General features: G+C 38.4%; 2 protein-coding genes across 4 annotated transcripts; both read right to left on the bottom strand.

Annotated features, from left to right (window-relative positions):
- Positions 1–3,747: 3,747 nt before the first annotated feature.
- On the bottom strand, positions 3,748–8,894 carry LOC114363053 (solute carrier family 25 member 35-like). 2 transcript variants are annotated; one of them, XM_028318658.1, is made up of 4 exons: positions 8,691–8,894; positions 5,626–5,872; positions 4,526–4,728; positions 3,748–4,144 (listed from the first exon to the last, which is right to left on the bottom strand). In XM_028318658.1, exons 2-4 carry the CDS (start codon positions 5,862–5,864, stop codon positions 3,921–3,923), a joined length of 666 nt encoding a protein of 221 aa, XP_028174459.1. In that variant the 5' UTR covers positions 5,865–5,872; positions 8,691–8,894; the 3' UTR covers positions 3,748–3,920. The 2 variants fall into 2 exon arrangements, with proteins under 2 accessions (XP_028174459.1, XP_028174460.1); XM_028318659.1 differs by having other exon boundaries at positions 4,021–4,113.
- A 9,663-nt stretch (positions 8,895–18,557) lies between these two features.
- Positions 18,558–22,275, bottom strand: Gas41 (YEATS domain-containing protein 4 Gas41). 2 transcript variants are annotated; one of them, XM_028318643.1, is made up of 4 exons: positions 22,092–22,275; positions 21,735–22,016; positions 21,211–21,400; positions 18,558–18,954 (listed from the first exon to the last, which is right to left on the bottom strand). In XM_028318643.1, the coding sequence occupies exons 1-4, from the start codon at positions 22,137–22,139 to the stop codon at positions 18,779–18,781; spliced, it is 696 nt and encodes a 231-aa protein (XP_028174444.1). In that variant the 5' UTR covers positions 22,140–22,275; the 3' UTR covers positions 18,558–18,778. The 2 variants fall into 2 exon arrangements, with proteins under 2 accessions (XP_028174444.1, XP_028174443.1); XM_028318642.1 differs by lacking the exon at positions 18,558–18,954 and adding an exon at positions 20,257–20,602.
- Positions 22,276–22,341: the final 66 nt, after the last annotated feature.

Genomic DNA, 22,341 nt, shown 5'->3' with positions numbered 1-22,341 from the left:
TAGCCTGTCTGACGGATCATTTGACACATTTTTATAGAAAATAAGTGCTAGCTAGATTGATCCGACACTTAGAAGAATGGTAATACTCCTCTTCAAAAAAGGTGACAAAACCTTGTTGAAGAATTATAGACCCATTTCGCTTCTGAGCCATGTCTACAAGCTGTTTTCGATAGTCATTACGAATTGTCACGCTAGCAGACTCGACAACTTTCAGCCCCCCGAACAATCCAGTTTCCGAAAAGGCTTTAGTAACTACCATATACCATAATAATATACGCAACGGCAGATTATACGGAAGACCCAGGAGTCTAATCAGCCACTTTGCGTTTGTGAACTATGAGAAAGCCTTCGATTCGTTTGAAACATGGGCAGTGCGTCAGTCTCTTCAACTGTGCCAAATTGACTATTGATACATTAAAGAGTTGAAAGGCTTGTACAAACACGCCACAGTGACAGTCCGTTTTAAGATCAGGACCCGAAACCAATCCAGTTGCAGCGAGGGGTGAGACAGGGAGACGTCATCACCACCGCCCTGGAAGATGTTTTCAAGCTTCTGGGCTGGAGCGGATTCAGCATAAATATCAACGGCGAGTACATCACCCAGACATCAGACGATACCATAGTCATGGCTGAGATCGTGGAAGATCTAGGCACAATGCTCGATGGCCTCAACAGAGTCTCTCAACAAGTGGGTCTCAAAATGAACATGGACAAGATTTAAAAATCATGTCTAAAGACCGTGTTGCACCCACTCCTCTATAAGTTGGAGACTCTACACTCGAGGTTGTTGACAATAATGTAGACCTGGGACAAACAGTCCAGTTAGGTAGGTCCAACTTCGAAAAAAAAGTCAATCATCGAATCCAGCTCGGCTGGGCAGCCTTTGGGAAGCTTTACGATATTTTCACGCGGTTTCTCCGTCGCGTCGCCACTCCGCTTTAAATCCACTTTGAATCCGCCAGGGTGGCAAGGGCCTTAAAACTCAGAGGCACACTGATGTTCAAATACCGTAGCCGAGTCCTAAAGCCGCGGTACACGTTCGCCACGAAAAGAGTGAGCAAGACAGCAATATCTCACTCACACGTTTCATGCCTTTTTTATAACAACTAGTCTTAACGCCCAGTTAATAAAACATCGAAACATTACAGATAATATCGCATATAAACAACAAAATTAAAATTAAAACTAAATGCATTCTGTCGAGAACACTGAGAATATTCCCGGGAGCGTTCTCAGTTCTCGAGAATATTCTCACTGGGAATATTGCCGGGAACGAGAACTTTCTCAGCGGCACATCTCTAGTCGTGTCCCATAGGCCATAGCAAATAATACCTACTGATATGGGAAGAACATTACTGGAAAACAATGGAGGTTTCAATTTTCATATCAGACAATACGACTATAACAACCCAGCACCATTCAATCAATTCTCCGTATTGGCGCGGATCGTCACTCTTTTATGATAAATTAATATTGTTTACTCATTCATTAACTAAATAAATGAAAGTGCCACTAACTAGGCGAAAAGGTAGAACGTCAATTAGATTTTAAACTGTAACAAGACTTTTTGTGACTAAGAAGTATGTACGTGTTAACTAGATAGTTTACACGTAGCTAAATGTTTTACAATAATTTGTTTATTGTATTAACATACCTACGCTTTAGTAAATACTCAAGTGTTATTGCCTCTAATTAAACTACAACCTTGGCAGAGACTTAAATCACAATAAAGTCACAGAGATAATGGAAATAGAGTAAATTGAAATCGTGTGACACCCTTTTAAAGTAGGTACTCTAACACCTTTCAAGTTTTTCTGTAGGTACCTATTTGCTCAGTAAATTAAAGATAGAGTCGTTGTGAATTTTAGTTTTTTTTATCTAAATGAATGATCCGCAACTCGTCGTAAGAGGCGACTTAGGGACTACACATCAAACAGAGAACGGGCAGCAGCGCTCCTGAAAAACATCAGTCTTTTAAACTGCGATCTCTAACCCGCCTGCCAAGCGTGGGGATTATGGCAAAACCCTCCATTATAGTGGAGGAGTCTCGTATAGTCCAGCAGTGGGTGGACTGTAAAGGGCTGTTGATGATGAATGCTCTATCTACATACCTAGTATTTATGCACCACGACAAGATCACAGATTTAACGGCCGTCTGGCTTGGTGGAAGGGAACCGAACTTGGATACCAGCAGCTACTAAAAACATCTTAGGCAGCTACGGGTTCGAATTCCGCAAGGGATTGCAACAATTCCATAGCAATAATAAGGTAATATGATTAACTTAATGATGCAATAATGCACTGACTATCCCCAAAACATTGGATACGATACCCATACATGACTTGTGAAGAACAAGGTGAAGAAGAAGATCTTTAACCATGATACATACGGAGCACCTAATGTTGTTGAGCTTCCTCATTTTTCATAACAACACTTCGCCAACTAAATGAAGTGTATGCTGTCTTTTTAATATTCGTATTGTAGTATTCTTCTTGTTATTAGGTATAGATTTATTTTTAGTAGGATTAGGTAGGATTTTTTTAAGGTTTTATATTACATCTTGACAAATAAACTATTACAACTTCAAATTTTGTAAACATTAGTCTATGCTAGAGTTTTGTAACTTTTTCTCGTTGAACATCCATCTTTGGAACGCACCAAAAAGTTTTGAAAACGAGCGCGAAAACTGTGCGTTTCGCGCGCGCGCGTTTTCTGTTACTTCCGCAATCAATAACGAAGGTCTCAGTTACACGTGTAAATAAAGTATGTAATTATTACCTTATTGTCTTGTACACCACGAGAAAGGCGATCAGATTGAACACATGAATAAATATTAAGTTAACTATCACAGTAAAAACTACATAAGCTTAAGTAAAACACACTTTTGTGTGTAAAATCACAGCTGTTTGGAGAGTTCGCGCCGCGTCTCGTGACTAGCGGGCCAATGACAGCAGCGGACTGATTCGGCATTGGATGATTTGACATTTGCGTCATGATCGTGTGACGTCACACACAGCAAAGATTACGCGCACTCGTGACAAGCGAATACGCTACGTTACGTTATGAGACAGGCATTAAAGGTGTTAACTTCACACATAAATTGAATGCTTTGAATGGAATTCCCCGTACTATTATAATCAGGGTTCGAAAATTAGTCCAGTCAATGAATGCCTTAACGACGGTGTAGAGAGAAATCCGTGGAACACAATTTCTAACCTCGGGACTTTATTTAGCCTAGTTAGGTGGTGAACATAGCAAAAGTCCCCGCCCTTAGCCCTTGAGCCGGCGGGGAGAGGGGGTTTTAAAGGTACCACTTTTCGGTTTTTCGCTTAATCCTCGGAAACTATGCGTCCTAGTGACATGACTACTATGAACCAAAAAAAGCTTATTCAATTTTCTACAGGTGAGACCGTCAAGTTTTGCTATATCTTGTATAGTTTTTGCGGCATCTGCTCTAGAAGGTCTGTAAAATTGTAAGTTTTATTGTTGTCTTACATGTTCCTTTCAGGAGAAAATCGAGNATTGCACTAAATTCCCTACTATGATAGATTTAGTCTAGTGCTAAAGAAAGGGTGTTTTTGTCAAAATACTACTGCTAATTACGGATATTTTTACACGTCATATTTGTTTTCTTGACATTTTTTGTTGCTTTAAATGAAAAACAATTCAAAACTTCCAAATTATACTAAATATTATACGTTAAGGTATTTCTAAACCATAAATTGTAATTTAATTAATTAAGATCCCGAAAGTGATTCCTTGATAGTCTTAATGATCTTCAAAATCACAACAATGTCGTGGAGATAACTCGAGACCGGGCCTAGTATTCGCCATTACATTACACTCACGACTAGTAAACATACATTTAATGCATTTACAATCGGGTACATTGGATACAATCGGATACCTCACTCTGTATTTATCTATAGCCTCTATCATTGTGATGCTGGCTGGCATAAGGGATAGGATTTGATAAAGACAATACCAAATCCGAAGCTAAACTAGCAAAAGTTACATACATGGTGAAGGTCGGCAGCTGGGCAGCGCTGCCTATCGCCAGGCGGAGGCAGGTCGCGTTGACGCCGGCGAAGAAGCCCTTCAGGCCTTCCGTTCTGTAAATGATGCGGCAGCCGTCAATCATTCCTGCAAAGGGAATGCTGGTGATGACATCCCTTTTTTGAAAGCATTTTACTGGTCGTCTCGTCATTGGACAATTCATGTAGTTTTTTAGGTGTCATGATGGTTTGTTACTCTACCAAGCATGCTCTAATGATAATAAATAAAATAAAAAATAAAATAAATGTCGTAAAAGGTGACTAAAGAATTTTTGAAAAGAAATCTAAGATAAATTATGCTTGTGTCACGAGTGCATGAGCTCACCACAATAGTCGAACGGCGGCGGATCACGAGTCGGCCAGTCCGACCGCTTCACCGTTCGGCTATTGTGGCTTCTCTGGCTCCTATAAAGCTTCAACCTGATAGATGATGAGTGTTGTCAACTACCCCATAAATATAATTATTTACCATTATACTTGTGCTGCCTTCCAACTGCGATGCTAGGATGAGCAGACGCTTGTATCCTCGTCTTGAGCACGAAAGCTGGGTTGCCGGTGAGTCCGCTCAACGCACCGCTCAGGCTAGCGCACGCCATCGCCTTCGTCAGCACCGTCTCGCCGCTGGCATCCTTCGTCCAGCCGAGCGTCTGCGTCGTGTGGTACCCTCCTAATCTGGCCAGGATTAAGGATTTTAGTCGGTAACAACCGATGTATTTAAAAAGGGAGTTACTTGACACTTAGAATAAAACTTATTCCCCTTGAAGAAACTGAGTAAAGATATAGAGCAGAATATGAATATAAACAAACTGGGTAGTAAGAAAGCATTCGGCTTAAAAATAGTAGACAATTTAAGTTATAATTTTAGTTCATGGTGAACCCCAGCAATTTAGCGGTAGCGAGCCCCCTTTGAAGAGCGAGGAGCCCGCCATTCTTCCCGATCATATACAGCGCGTGGAAAGTGCCCTTACACCGTAGAGGGCCCACGGCACGATTGCTAGAGCTCAAAAAGTATAGTGAGGATTCTAGAAGTGTAGTTACCAACTCACCTAACAGAGTTCATAGTGAACCCCAGCAGCATAGCGGGAGCAAGTCCCCTCTGCAGGGCAAAGAGCCCATCAGTCTTCCCGATCACATACAGCGCATGGAAGATACTTTTATACCGCACTGGGACTATGGTACACATTTCAAAAATCTGAATAGATAATGTACGGACTCACCTAACAGAGTTCATAGTAAACCCCAGCAGCATAGCGGGAGCGAGCCCCCTTTGAAGTGCGAAGAGTCCCTAAGTCTTCCCGATCACATACAGCGCATGATGCCCTTACACCGCAGAGGCACGGCACGGATTGCTAGAGCTCAAAAAGTATAGTGAGGATTCTAGAAGTGTAGTTACCAACTCACCTAACAGAGTTCATGGTGAACCCCAGCAGCATAGCGGGAGCAAGCCCCCTCTGCAGGGCAAAGAGCCCATCAGTCTTCCCGATCACATACAGCGCATGGAAAATCCCCAATATAGCACGGGGCCCAAAGTACACATTTCTAAAATCTGAAAAACCTACACGGACTCACCTAACAGAGTTCATAGTAAACCCCAACAGCATAGCGGGAGCAAGTCCCCTCTGCAGGGCAAAGAGCCCATCAGTCTTCCCGATCACATACAGCGCATGGAAGATGCTCTTATACCGCAAGGGGCCTTCGCCCCGTGCCTTCAACTCCCCTTGCAGTTGCATGCGGGTCTTGACCACGTCCATGGGGTTCGTTATGACGGTGGCACCAGCACCTGCTAGGCCTCCAATGATGAAGTCCATAATTTAGTCTGTGGATTTTGGTAGGAAAAAATACATGTGTTAAGAAATTTTGGCAATCCGTTATCTTTTCTAGCCCTTGAACTACTTGAAACTTTCAAGTACATGCGAATCGAGACATAATAGAAATCAATTGTTATCGCGGCCTGATGATCTGATGGGCTAGCGGGAATTGAATTTCCAAAATATTTCTAATGATTTCTGAAGATCAATATGATATATGACGCTCGTGTCCTATAGCAAATAATGCCTATACTTACTTGGAAACAAATGGAGGTTTCCATTATCATGTAAGTAATTTAATCTACAACAACCTATTGTGTGTGGGTTTGCACACTTTGCTTTCATTCAATAAATTCTCCGTATTGGCGCGGATCGTCACTCTTATGATTAATTAATATTGTTTACTCATTAACTAAATAAATGCAAGTGCCACTAACTAGGCGAAAAGGTAGAGCGTCAATTAGATTTTAAACTGTAACAAGACTAACTAAATGTAACTAACTAGATAGTTTACACGTAGCTAAATGTTTTACAATAATTTGTTTTTTGTATTGACATACCTACGCTTTAGTAAATACTCGAGTTATTGCCTCTAATAAACTACAACCTTGGCAGAGATTTAAATCACAATAAAGTCACAGAGATAGTGGAAATGCTGTAAATTGAAATCATATAACACCCTTTTAAAGGGTTCCCTACGTTTTATCGAAAGTCGTATCATCGAAGGTCGTTTCATCGAAGCCGTTTCATCGATTGGTCATAATCTCGAACGTACGAAATATCGAATGCCGTATCATCGAATGGTCACATTATCGAATGGTCGAATCATCGAATGTCTTAGTGTCGAAAGGTTGTTTAATTTAAGTATCAAATATGGCAACATGGAAGGTTACGTTAGGCTGACTTGCACCATCTCACTTTAACTGAGACAAACGTCAAAAATCTGTCAAACTCGATACATAAAAACACCGGTTATGACGACATAGATACAGTTAAAGTCAGGTGGTGCAATGCAACTCAGCCCAAGTTAGTTTAAACCCAGCTTTTTTTCCGTAACTAAATATCCAACTATCAAGTTTAATGACATGTGGTTAAGTATATGTATAAGTATCAAGAAAATGCGTTTTCAAACCACCAAAATAGTAAAAGGGCGGTAAAGTCACGAAAGTGATTTAAATTTAACTAGAACGTCAAAGTTTGATTTCGCTGTATGGATGTTTTTTATGCTGGGTTGCACCATCTTACTTTAACATTGACAAACGTCAAAAATATGTCAAACTCCATACAAAAAACGCCGGTTATGGTTAAAGTTACGGTCAAAGTTAGGTGGTGCAACTCAACCTTAATTTAGCTTGTACTAAGGCAAAGGCGTGAGTGCATCGTACAGCCAAGTCTGGTCGCCGAACGCTATTGTGTTATTCAATAACTATTTTCACTTTATATTTTTTTATATCGATGTCATGATTAACTCCCTTACTATTAAAAAGTTACACACTCGTTGAACAGTAGTATAAAGTGACATTTCCATATTAAACGTCACTTTAAACAAGTGTTCAGCGAATTTCTAACTTTTATTAGTTAGGTAACTATAATATACAACCTTACGACGCTAAGATATTCGATGATTCGACCACTCGATAATGTGACCATTCGATGATACGGCATTCGATATTTCGTACGTTCGAGATTATGACCAATCGATGAAACGGCTTCGATGAAACGACCTTCGATGATACGACTTTCGATAAAACGTAGGGAACCCCCTTTTAAAGTAGGTACTCTAACACCTTTCAAGTTTTTCTATAGGTAATTACTAAATTAGAGATAGAGTCGTTTGTGAATTTTAGTTTTTTTTTATCTAAATGAATGATCCGCAACTCGTCGTAAGAGGCGACTTAGGGACTACACATCCAACAGAGAACGGGTAGCAGCGCTCTCTGAAAAACATCAGTCTTTTAAACTGCGATCTATAACCCACCTGCCAAGCGTGGGGATTAAGGCAAAACCCTCCACTATAGTGGAGGAGGCTCATAGTCCAGCAGTGGACTGTAAAGGGCTGTTCATGATGATGAATGATCTACACATAGGTATTGATGCACTACGACAAGATGACAGATTGAACGGCCGTTTGGCTTGGTGGACGCGAACCGGACTTGGATAATGGTAAAAGTGCTTTTTTTTAAGCCTATTTACAGAAATAAATGAGTTTTTTAATGAGTTTTGATACCAGCAGCTACTAAAAACATCTTAGGCAGCTACGGGTTCGAATTCCGCAAGGGATTGCAACAATTCCATAGCAATAATAAGGTAATATGATTAACATAATGATGTAATAATGCACTGACTATCCCCAAAACATTGGATACGATATCCATACATGACTTGTGAAGAACAATGTGAAGAAGAAGAAGATCTTTAACCATGATACATACGGAGCACCTAATGTTGTTGAGTATCCTCATTTTTCATAACAACACTTCGCCAACTAAATGAAGCGTTTGCTGTCTTTTTAATATTCGTATTGTAGTATTCTTCTTCTTAATAGGTATAGATTTCTTTTTAGTAGGTTCATATATTGTAGGATTTTTTATTAGGTTTTATATTACATTTTGACAAATAACTATTACAACTTCAAATTTTGTAAACATTAGTCTATGCTAGAGTTTTGTAACTTTTTCTCGTTGAACATCCATCTTTGGAACGCATCAAAAAGTTTTGAAAACGAGCGCGAAAACTGTGCGTTTCGCGCGCGCGCGTTTTCTGTTACTTCCGCAATCAATAACGAAGGTCTCAGTTACACGTGTAAATAAAGTATGTAATTATTACCTTATTGTCTTGTACACCACGAGAAAGGCGATCAGATTGAACACATGAATAAATATTAAGTTAACTATCACAGTAAAAACTACATAAGTTTAATTAAAACACACTTTTGTGTGTAAAATCACAGCTGTTTGGAGAGTTCGCGCCGCGTCTCGTGACTGGCGGGCCAATGACAGCAGCGGACTGATTCGGCATTGGATGATTTGACATTTGCGTCATGATCGTGTGACGTCACACACAGCAAAGATTACGCGCACTCGTGACAAGCGAATATAGATGACCCACGCTGAACTGTCCCGCCAAACTCAATGACAGGGGGGCGCTACCATCGTTCAACTATATGGTTTCCAACATGGCAAAAATCTGAACCAGCGATCCGGTATTGACGGTGGCGCCCCACTGTCAATGTCATCGACAGGACAGTCCAGTATTTTGGAACTATACGCTACGTTACGTTATGAGACAGACATTAAAGGTGTTAACTTCACACATAAATTGAATGCTTTGAATGGAATTCCCCGTACTATTATAATAGACGGAATTTTATGGTTACAGTCACAAGTCATGACGTAATAAATAACCACTCCACACTTTAATGGTTTTAAGGTGCTGACATTAATTGCTAACAAGAAGTTTATTAGCATATCTGCAAATTACGTAGTAAGCTCTATACGAATGTATTGAAGAGAAAAGCGTTTGAAAACAACTGAAAGATCAAAGTGTGGATAGTAGGGAATAAGGGATACCTGCTAGCTGAAAGAGAGATTTACTGAAATGTAGAGCCGTAGAATTTCCGAAGGAACGTTCATTAGCCTCATTGGTTTGGAAAATTGCCATTTGCCTATTGGACATTATGTATTCTGAACTTTCACATGGAAATGTCTTTGATTACCCGACTGCGCCAGAAGGAGGGTTATGTTTTTTAATATAATCATACCTCGACTACATGCGGCACAATAAAACAAATCCCTATGACTAGTATGACCCATAGCCCTAGCAAATCCATACAATTACTCATGTGAGTCAGCTTGCTATTGAAAACACTTAGCTGGTGGATAGAGGGTGTGTCATTTGCCACCATTTTGCCACCGTCAAGTTCACGGCAATCACGCGTAGGACGTGAATCACTTCTGCGTAGACCTTCAAGGGCAGATGTTATCAGCAGGAAAGGTCAAGTGGCGTAGCAGACAGTGTTAATCCTTCAAATACTACCAAAACGAGACCCAAATGATATTCTTTTGGGTAGTTCACTCCAGACACCACCAATAAATTGACGTCATTACACATTTAGTAATCTCTCAATGAAACTGTCGTTTTAAACGTGCAGTAATATGAGACTACGAGACAAACTAAACTTAAGATAGAGACAGAGTGAAAGAACTCTATACATTTGTCCTAATTAACAATATCAATACCAGTGGTTGATAATGCTACATACATTGTATGAGCTATCTAAACACAATTACAAAAAACACACACACACACACAATTAAAATTCTGATTTCTGAGCGCTTCCCTATACCAATGCCCTTTACACACCCACAAAACATTTAAATCTACTACGTCGTTATCAAATTGTTCGAATGCTACAATGTCTTGGGTAGTATTTACTGACGTTATCAAAGTAACTAATCTGAACTCTATAGACATCGATGTCCACTAAGGTAAATAAGCTTTTAATGATCCCCATCAACACTGCCCTATTCAATTACTAATATTGACATTCCGGATCGGAAACAAATATCATTGGATCAATACATCCACAGTCGTAAGTAGGTATTATTGAAAAAAATGAGTACCTACTTATATCTTTTAATGCGTTTTTAGTCAGGTTGAATCTAGAACATGTATTATATGAGACACTATATTTTCGAGCTCTTTACTTAGCGGGCTAAGTAATCGCACAATCTTCAGTTGGACAGTAATCAAGTAATTGACATTGTGTAATCGTCAGTTGGAACAATTAATTTAGACAACCTTAATAAGATTAAGTTGACCTTACGCCCTTACGAGCATGTCAAGACAAATGCTGAGGGAGCCTATTGGCGCCGTGGTCCACTAACTTTCTTAAATGGTGCACACTGCCTTCAATAAAGTCCATTCTATTCTATTCTATGATAAGTAGCTATTATCTAAGTAAATGCAAAAGACGACAAATAGCAAAGCGATAACGAAATTTAATCTCTCATTAATGGTAATTTGTAGGATTGAGGGAGGACCATGAATTTTACTGAAAACAGGATTAAACTTGACTGAAAATTATTCAACTGAAATAGACACTGGTGACGTAGATAGAGAATGATTTCCATCACAAAAACTTCCTATCAATTTTGTTATTGATAATATCTGGACACGTGGTTGATAATATCTGGTGCCCTATTATTTCGTCCTCGATACAATCACGCGTATGCGCTTGACCCAAATATCCTTTTAGTTGTGCCACACTAATGTGTAGTAAAATATCGTCATTACGGACAGTAAGTGAGAGAAAATGTCAGGTTTGGTTGTTGTTCAGTTGTAATGGATGTTGGGTAAATAATTGAGTTCGTTGATTAACTGGAATACTGACGCACACTGGTGTAAGCACGAAATACGTTTTTAGGTGGTGTGATATGAATGCATAGTGTGTGGCGAGTTGGTGACACGAACATGAAGGGAATAACGATTTATTCAGTTTGTTTTTTAGGATTGATTTATGACTTTTCCTCTATTTCCTTACAAACTTTTCGATGACAAAAGGTATTTCTCAATTGTATCGTTTTAGATACGAACCCCTCGAGATGATGATATTTAGATTTCGCCACTTTGGTTGAAATCAATGAGCTCAATGGCTGAAAAGATAATGATGATGAGGTTTCGGGTGATGTGCACGATGGTTGATACATTTTTAACCCATTATAGCATGTAAAAAAGTTATTACAGGTAGACTCTATGCATTAATATTAGGCCTCAAGCAAAAAACCTCTTACGTTTATGAACTTCCTGAAGCAATCAATCTGCGAACTCGTAGTTAGCATTTACCTTGACATTAGAAGGTCTTCATTGCACATTATCACATTATACTTTCACATCAATATGCTGTATTTCCCATACATGGAAAATATACGTTTCCAATTTGAACCACCAGCTGGGCTCTCTCAGGACATGTGGTAATCGATGGATAATTAAGGAGCAAGGAGGCAACTCAAATCGATAATGTTAATCTGTATAATGATATAAAACACAAGTTTTGAAGGTTATTGACAAGTCACAAGTGGTGGGGTAGACATTAAGCGATGTAATTATTGAAAGTACCAGCAGCATTATACATAATTTGTAAAATGAAAAATTCTTTAATGAATCAATTTCGGGCTAATTCTAACTGTTGAAAGTCAAAAGAAAAAGGAGGTAACCATGGATGGGGGTTATCTTTACATTTCACCAGGAATCGAACTTAAGACCCGTCAGCTCTAGGATTTATTGAACCACTACGCTATCGGTCCAACATTAATGATGATTAGGAAATTCAGAAAAAAATAGTTAACAAGAAGACTGAAGACTGCAAAGCTTTAGATACAATGATACTTTGGTGGTGTGAATGTTTTACATGAAAAAAAATCACCCAATAACAGACAGTGTTATCGTCAGTCAGCCTGAAGGTCGCCCGATCGATGCCCATAATGACCGCGGTGTAATGACCACAATCACTAGTAATGGGCCCGATGTTTGTTTTCAGCGCTTAAAATTACGGGTTTCAGTTTACAACCCTTAGGTATGTAAGAATCAATAACCCTATGTGTATCTATCTGCCCACGCTGTAGATGAACGTGATTAAGGTCCGGTCAACTTCAAAAATGTATAAGACAGGTAAGTTTATGTAGGAATTGGATAAATTACAAGAACTATTTCAACTTGATTCCTGTATGATATTACCAGCCTCCTTTCATTCGATAGTTGCAAAACCTCTTTATTACCGATGTCAAAACTGACATTACTACAAGCTCCTGTCATGTCCAACCACTCATATAGATGACCCACGCTGAACTGTCCCGCCAAACTCAATGACAGGGGGGCGCTACCATCGTTCAACTATATGGTTTCCAACATGGCAAAAATCTGAACCAGCGATCCGGTATTGACGGTGGCGCCCCACTGTCAATGTCATCGACAGGACAGTCCAGTATTTTGGAACTATATTTCCCGAAGTATAGAAAAAGTGAGTTCATTTATCAATACTGATGGTTATCAGACCGAGGAGTGAGCCGCGTGACAATCGCTCGGGACAGTGCGTCGCTGCAGCGTAGCCAAGCGGTCGGGTCCGCCCAGCGTCACGCGCCTGCCGCCCAGCGGCCGCCACGCCGCCCAAGGCCGCCCGCCCCTGTCGGCGGCCGGCCGCGCGCGCCATCGCACGCCCCATGCTCCCCGACGCACTTGCGCCGCTCGATCCGCGCAAAACACGCGCTCTCACCACCATATACGCGCCGCGGAAACTTAGCACCCGGAAAAACAGAACGGCGCAAACGAGAATGCTCGAAAACGATCTCCCGATCAAAACGAACCTATCCCCTTTCCATCCTTTGCCCGCGATCGGAAAAACAGAGAAAACTAAACCAAAAGTTATACTTTTCGACTTGGATAAGAATGAAAGGACAGATCTGCAGCACACTCCTATGAAACTCCACGATATGTTGAAGCCATTGACACCTTTAAGGATACACGGATTCGTCAGGAAAAGCTCATTGGAACACCTGGACAAAAAACCGCAGCAGCTTATGAGAGAGAACACTTACGATGTGATAGAGCCGATCTATTTGAACTCTGTGAAGGTTAAGAAACGGGATACGTCTATACCGAGGAGGAAGCTGACGCCGAAGAAAGAGGAGGAATCGGAGAGCATTGAGGAACCAAAGCCTTCGCCGAAGACGAGATTCAAAAAAGCAGCGATGCAAGTTGCAAAGTTGTCGTCGATGCCCGAGACGGGGAAACTACTGTCTTTAAGGGAGAGACAAACATTCAACTTTTGTATAAAAGAGGAGGATAAGTCCACGTGCAAATTGCAGGAGTTACCACGGAGTCCGTCGCAGAACTTAAATAAGCTCTCTGAAATTTTCCAAACCCTGGAAATGAAGGGAAGGCATAGAGATAAGATGAAGAAAGAAAACAGTTGGTTTTAATTTTAACTTTAGATTAAGAGAGTTGATTTATTTACGTGTTATTCTAGAAGAGGTTTAAGAATTTATTGAAGAAGAGAACAATTTAAGTGATAATGTGTTAAGAGCTTATTTTTGTTGAACGTTGAAAAGTTTATGTATACGAAGATATTCATATTGCTCAAAGTTTTGGTGTTGTGGACTGTGTAACTTACGTCGATGTTTTAATAAAGTGTGACAATTTGATAAATTGATGGAATTTTATTAAGTCAGGATTTTCACAATCATATTTCATCAATCACTTCATAATCGAATTATTATAATTCAATTCTTGACCATCATTAACTCGTAGAAAACTATGAACTGAAATGGAAAAAGTATCCTATGACCTTTATAGGTTTGCCCTTGAACTGAAGCCCATCCAATTCATTTAAGATGGTAAAGGAAAGAAATAATACTAAATAATGAATTATTATTTGCATTAGAATCATAGTTTAAAGATATACTTTCAAGGGATTACAGATAACATAGTATCACGATGCTCGTATTTGATCGTTACATAAAATTCATTTAAAAAACTTAGTAGGTAATTTCAATTCATTCATTACTTCAACAAACAAACATAAAAACGTAAAAACTCGACAATAACATAATATAGGTCTCGTACTCTGATGTTGGTGATTTAATGCAAATTAGTGAAATGATACCACACATCAATTCGGTAAGCGCAAAATATTCAGAACTAAATATAATTTTTCCGAATCATCAGACAGTTGAGGTTAAAATTTCGATGCGATAAAGAATTAATTCAAATAAAAGTAGATGCTTACAAAATTTCTAGCGGGTTTACATACAAGTACATTAATAAAGCTATTAGATTGGTAGTTCCAATCCATTTGTATATGAAAGTTTAAGCAAGTTTGTACGCAAGTTACGAGTCAGTATGTTTCCAGAATGTGTTTACTTTTCTAAGCTGTAATTGGGTTCTCCATTAGCCTACCGAACCGAACCCTTAAGTGTTAGGTAACCTCGAGAAAGCCCTGCCTTGCCCTTGGCTAGTTTGTCAACAAGTGGGCACATCGCGTGCTGAGCTTTAAGCTTTAAGCTCCTTACGGTGTGTAATTAGCTGCAAGTATGCTTGTATTATAAAGCTGGAATTTATGTATTCTACTTTACTAACATTTGCATACCGCTACAGGCTATGAATGGGTTTCGGTTGTTGGATGCAACTTTGGGTTCGGGTTTGGGTAAAACGGACTACAAAGTCGGGTTCGAATCCCACTTGGAGCTAATGTGATGAGCTCAGATCATAGAAGGGATAAATAAATAATAAATAAATAAATTCTTTATTGAATAACTTATTGACAGTTTTTAACAATAGGCTAATATTAAACTATAATAGGTAAAAGTACATACGTGCCTGAACTAAGAATTTTATTATAATTCCTGTATCTCAGGCAAAAAAAGGCTTACATTACTTTATTAATATAACTATTTCTAGCAAAATGTGATGATGACCTTCTATGATCTGAGGTGATGAGTTTTCTGAGGACCTAGTTATCTTGTTGTGACCATAGTGAAATCTCTTTTAGGGACAGGTAAAAAAACTAAAGTCAATGACTGTTACTCATAAAGGGTGAGTAGTAACTATATAAACTAAGTATAGCTTCGTTTAACTTACGAATACGAGTAGATAATATTGTTTTAACTACCTGACATTTCACACTTACGAAAGCAAAAGATGGTGAGAAGAGCTGGTTTGATGAAGGAGGCGGAAAGTAGCCTTTGAAAATTCGTGCCTTTTAAGACGATCAATTATTTTAATACTAACACCCTAAGCTAGGATTTCGGTGACCAAACTAATGACTGACAAAAATATGCTGTATCATCTAGCTAGGGTCGAATGTCGTTGGTTTACTTTCTAACCAAAGGCACCTACTATCTTTTCACTTATTGGTAGTTTAGGTTTACTTTACGTTTGTTGTCAAGAATCCATAATTGTTTTGCAGAGTTCAATGCGCGGTAAACAGGCTTTTGAAGCTGGTGAATAAAATTGGTTTTCATTACATTTTAACCGTATCATTTAACCAAATACAACTATTGTGTTATTTATGGAACAACAACCGCGGTAGCAGCAGTAACACTTTGTCAATTGAAGGTCTAAGCAGGGTACCGCTAGTTATAGAATTTTATAGAAATGACTATGAGAGAAGAGAGCCCTACACGGAACGCAGTAGACAGAAAAATTCTGCAAAACTATGTAGCCAGGGTGCCCACAAAATTAAGCTTAACTGGAGAGTTCGAAGTGAATATAATGCCCAAGGGTTGACTGGAAAAGAATGCCAAATGGCATTAAGTTCGCCTTTTGTATTTCGATATATTGTGCAATTAAGTTTGTAAATAATATCGATATCGGAAACAAGAGATAATAGAGGAATAAGGAATCATTCCACTCTTCCGAAAAATACGAGAAGAATCACTTGCATACTTACTTTATTTTTTACCAAATCTTATCTGATGAAAAGTGATGAGAAATACAAATTAAAGAGGACTAATCATGTTGTGAGTTAATAAACAAAAAATGTATGCCAGTATTAAATTAAAAATTGGTGGATACAGTTCCAAATTCCACATTGTGGTCTCTTGATGACAAAAGGCTTGGATTAGGTAGGTACTCCATTAGAATGGTTATGATGGTCATACGTGGAAACAGACTATCATACCCGAAGTATCTATCAGCATAATAACTGCAACAGCTTACATTTCAGTCCGTTTGCAGGCAAATCTAATCACGAGCATGGCATTGTCAGTACCGTCACGCGATACTCGTCGATGAGGGCATGATCGCATGACCTATTTCCTTGTTTGAACCTGCCACTGAGTGAAACGTTTTTGCAGTTTTCAAATTAACTTAGAATTTGGAGTAAGATAAAGGTTTTTCTGAAACGACGCGTGACGTGACGCGTCGTCGCTTGAAACTACATTCAAACTCGAAACGAAAATTAAAAAGCTCTTGGCTTTTTTCAGGCGCTATCTAGTCCTAAAATAAGCTTGTGGGTACTATGAGTATGGTGTATTAAATAGGTGTGAAACATTCATAGTTATTAAAAATTTCTGGCGTTGAGTCGCCTCTCGATGTGAATATTTTTCAAATAACTAGAAAAAATCGAACTGCCTAAGGTCGTGGGTTCGATTCCCACCTTAGGCAGTTTGATTTTTTTTAGTTATTTTAAAAAAGCATACATAGATGTGTAATTCATTATTTGTAAATTTTAGCAACTTGATAATAATATCTTAGTAGTTACTTACCTGCGGTTGTTTGAAACGCAAGAACGAGAGATGTAGAGTTGCATGTTCGATTCCTGGCCGACGCAAACGCTTGTTTCACTTCTTGTTAATCAATTTATCAATAATTACATACATAATTCGATATGAAGAGAAAGATGTTAAGAGGTAGAGATAGGTTTTTAGCGTGAACTCGCTCATTTTACAACAAGGAAGCATGATAGAAAGTCTCTATTTAAAATATTCAAAGTAATATAAAACGTCTGCCCTTACAAAGAAGCGACAACGGTCATCGTCAACTGCCCGATCGATAGAACTCGACGAATATTAAAATCGAATCTAAAAATATCGCCGACGCCGTGGCCGAGGCCTGACAACTGATAAAGGTATTGCCCTTGGACCTCTGATGAAAGGTCGTATTTAACTACCCCCTATGATTTTTTAATTTTATTTAGGCAATTGACAGCGGCACATGGATGTAAACCTCAGATCATAGAAGCGAACTTGTAGCCAATGACATACCATAAAAAAACATCTTAAATAGCTTGTAGCACCTTATTGGGCTGTAAGGAATGGTTTCCACCAAAGCGGAAAAAACAGGAGATATGTTTTTGATTCCGTTTCTCAACCGAAAGCTGAGCGAAGACGGAGAGAACCTTATTCAAACGCATCACATCTCCTCTCCGCTTTGGTGGAAACCAGGCCTAATAGGTGGCAATTTGGACCGTCATTCACAGTAGGTACTTTTACCATAGATTACTAATAAGTTACTACCCTAACCCTAAGGGAAGTCGAACCTTAACTTCGAACTCCTCCTGTGTGTGTCCAATGACAGTTTAACTTTCCCCCGGGACAAACTTGACCTTCACTGGTTGGGTTTTTATTAGCGGTCAAGCTGTAGATCCTGGCTACACAGGAGTTGCAGTGGTGGGAACGAGAAGTGTGAATAGTCCCGTACCCTAATGTGTTTGATATTAGTTCCATCTTAACCAGTGATGTAAAATAAATAAGTTCTCAATGAGCGAGATACAACTCTCTCTCTCTAAAATGCGCACGTAGTAAGAAAGTTTTCTGTAACAGACTAAAATTCACACATTTATTTTACCACGATATTTCAGTCTGTAAAAGTTAACTAATTATGCATGAATATCGACCGCCTAAAGTAATTACACTTCCTGGCAACGGAAAAGACATACGGTTGTTAATATTGAAATTGATTTCAATTGTATAGGTACCTAACATTGACCGTCAACTCCGATTCTAAACTTAGCGACATTGAAATGTTCGACGCAAGTGAAATTTTAATTAATTAAATGCCAAAATTACAATTTGTAAGGCATTTTTGAATAATAAACTAACTGCCCATGTTTTCTCATACTTCAATATCAGTATTTGGGGTGTTGAATCGTAAAGATAAATAAAAACATGCTTGTATGAATATCATAAATTTTATTCTTAGGTAGAAAATCTACTGTCCCATATAATACAAAAGTATTTATTTACACATTAATACTAAATCATCATACAATAATAAATGTTATTATTATATCAGTCAGGCATTCTTTAATGTTCTCAACCATTTGACACTTTCTTCAATGATATTTTTCCTTATTCACTAAATTTTATTTACTATTTGTCTTGTCTATAAAGACCTTATATCTATGACAAGGTTCAAAGTTACACTCCAACTAGCACACTTCCAGAGTTATTCTGGATCTTGGCTATTTCTTCTTTGAACTTGGCTATGGTCTCCTTAGCGAGGTGCAGTTTCTCTTTCAGATCTGATATTTCGTTCCGGACCTTTGCCTGGGCGTTTATTATCTTGTCAAGGGTTTTCTCTTTCTTGTCTTCAACTGAAAAATAAACATTACATCAAGAATGGAGGTTGGACTGCTCTGTAAGTAATAAAAAAAATGTAGTAAGCTGCAAAATAAGAGCTTCCTCGTTGTGGATAAAAAAAAACCATTTTGAAACCTAATTTAAATAAGACACTTTTTCAAAATAATTTATGACTTTTATATCAATGTAAAAAAAAACATCTAAATAATAAAGGGTTATGCCCACTTAGTATGGGACCTTTGGCCTGAGGTGGACAGACATTACAGCACGTAATTTGTTATTTATTAAATAGTCTATACCAGTAAGAAACAGAATATAAATATCATTTTGTATCCAAGTCCCTNAAGGCTGTAAGGAATGGTTTCCACCAAAGCGGAAAAAACAGGAGATATGTTTTTGATTCTGTTTCTCAACCGAAAGCTGAGCGGAGACGGAGAGAACCTTATTCAAACGCATCACATCTCCTCTCCGCTTTGGTGGAAACCAGGCCTAATAGGTGGCAATTTGGACCATCATTCACAGTAGTTCTTTTTCCATAGATTACTAATAAGTTACTACCCTAACCCTAAGGGAAGTCTAACCTTAACTTCGAACTCCTATGTTCTTCTGATTAATTTCGTTGCGGGTCCAATGACAGTTTAACTTTCCCCCGGGACAAACTTGACCTTCACTGGTTGGGTTTTTATTGGCGGTCAAGCTGTAGATCCTGGCTACACAGGAGTTGCAGTACTTGCAGTGGTGGGAACGAGAAGTGTGAATAGTCCCGTACCCTAATGTGTTTGATATTAGTTCCATCTTAACCAGTGATATAAAATTAATAATTTCTCAATGAACGAGATACAACTCTCTCTATAAAATGCGCACGAGATTTCTGTGACAGACTAAAATTCACACATTTATGAAGCCACGAAATTTCAGTCTGTAAAAGCTAACTAATTATGCATGAATATCGATCGTCTAAAGTAATTACACTTCCTGGCAACGGAAAAGACATACGGTTGTTAATATTGAAATTGATTTCAATTGTATAGGTACCTAACATTGACCGTCAACTCCGATTCTAAACTTGGCGACATTGAAATGTTCGGCGGAAGTGAAATTTTAATTAATTAAATGCCAAAAATACAATTTGCAAGAAATTTTTGAATAATAAACTAGCTACTGCCCATGTTTTCTCATACTTCAATATCAGTATTTGAGGTGTTGAATCGTAAAGATAAATAAAAACATGCTGGTATGAATATCATAAATTTTATTCTTAGGTAGAAAATCTACTGTCCCATATAATACAAAAGTATTTATTTACACATTAATACTAAATCATCATACAATAATAAATGTTATTATTATATCAGTCAGGCATTATTTAATGTTAACTCCAATCATTTGCCACTTTCTTCAATGTTATTTTTCCTTATTCACTAAATTTTATTTACTATTTGTCTTGTCTATAAAGACCTTATATCTATGATGAGAAGGTTCAAAGTTACACTCCAACTAGCACACTTCCAGAGTTATTCTGGATCTTGGCTATTTCTTCTTTGAACTTGGCTATGGTCTCCTTGGCGAGGTGCAGCTTCTCTTTCAGATCTGATATTTCGTTCCGGACCTTTGCCTGGGCGTTTATTATCTTGTCGAGGGTTTTCTCTTTCTTGTCTTCAACTGAAAAAAAAAACATTACATCAAAAATGGAGGTTGGATTGCTCTGTGAGAAATAAAGAAATGTAGTTCAGTAAGCAAAATTACCATTTTAAAACCTAATTTAAATAAGTCACTTTTTCAAAATAATTTATGACTTTTATATCAATGTAAAAAAAAACATCTAAATAATAAATTTGTTACCTTGGCTATATTTTTGAAAATATGTTGTCTTCTTGCTCAAATGAGAGTTAAAATTATAATGTAAAAGTGTTACTTTTACACTATATTCATTCACTATGTACCTGTATTAATTAAGTGAAGCATTGAACTGTGTTAAGACACAAGATTTTTCAAAGAAAGATTGTTTTATTTGTTTGTTTAGAAAATATTTTTTATTAATTGTGATTACTAGTAAAAGTAGTTGACTGATAGAGAATGCCATCTGGCATTAAGTCCGCCACTGTAGTGAGTATGTGCAAGAAGTTTTACATAATAAAAAATAAAGTACTATACTTAAAACGAAAAGTAACATGAACACATGCCTCCAAGGTATGCAGGTCTTCAAATTTATTATAGGTGAAATGAAATTATTTTTCAAATCCCTATCATTATCTTATTCTAGTACTCACAGTCCGTATCATGTGTCCAAGGTCCATTGGTGATTGGTTTGACGCTGCTAAGCAGATGCTGCATCAGCTGCGTCGGTTCCTGGAAGACTATCTCCTCGTACGACTCACTGACAAGCGCTCGGCCAATGGTCGGCGGAGCACCTTCCGTCACCGGGGATTGGAAGAGCTTCAGAATGTGGTATAACGTCACCTGAGGAATGATAAAGAAAATTTTTAAATGTATATAAATTTATGAAAGCGGAAGGTCACTGATTGACTGTCTCACTCATCACGAAATCTCAGAAACTACAAGTCAAATTTTGCATGGGGTTTCCTTTTAGAACTTAGGTGCTCACTAAGATGGGATTTTGTAATGTTTATTGTATTTAATGGTTGTTATGGACATTAACAAACTGGTAAAACTAGTTTAGAAATGCAATTTAATGACACTGTGTTTTAGAAACACAAATTTCCGTGACCCCGAAAGATGGTGCATTAGGATTTTAACTTAGTGGATTAAGAACAAGTAAACAAGTAGTACTCACAGGTCTCTCATTAGGGTCATGGAAGTAAATCTTGATAACAATCTCAAACTCGCCCCATCCTGTCTCGGTGAGCTCGTAAGGCGGCTTTGCGATTATTCTGTTAGGGTTGGCATAGCTCTCGTGCAGCTTGAAATGAACCTTCTTGATATACGCTGACATATCCTCATTGGCGTAGGGCTTCACGTATACGGTCCACTGATGCGTGTGACCATCCTCTTCCCGCTTCTTCCCGAAATACCGAGCAACGTTCCCGTAGACTATAGGCTTTACTATCACAAGACCCTGAAAACAACACAAATACTTCTCAATTTGTCCCGGCAAAGTTTATGGCCAAGTTTTTACAGATCATTGCGTTACCTTGACTCTTCCCCCGGAGTCCGGGCCGAAGTCTGTAGGTAAACTCATGTCCACGTCTATTTTCGAAGTCAGCTTGACGAGTTTTATAGAACTTTTCGAGATAATACCGTTTCTCTGTTGGTAAACAGAGCAATTTTTGCGAGAATTTCCAACAATTTGCTTTGTTGCACGAAACGACTGTCAACTTGACACACGCTACGCAACTGTCAGCTGTCACTGTCACTTAAGTTTTTTTTTTGTGTTCGGCAAT

The sequence above is a fragment of the Ostrinia furnacalis genome, unplaced genomic scaffold, assembly GCF_004193835.3.
Source record: "Ostrinia furnacalis isolate ACB-3 unplaced genomic scaffold, ASM419383v2 OfSCF6946, whole genome shotgun sequence".
In the NCBI taxonomy this organism is placed as follows: domain Eukaryota; kingdom Metazoa; phylum Arthropoda; class Insecta; order Lepidoptera; family Crambidae; genus Ostrinia; species Ostrinia furnacalis.
The sequence above is the reverse complement of the archived record's forward strand: the minus strand, read 5'-3'. Positions and strand labels throughout refer to the sequence as shown.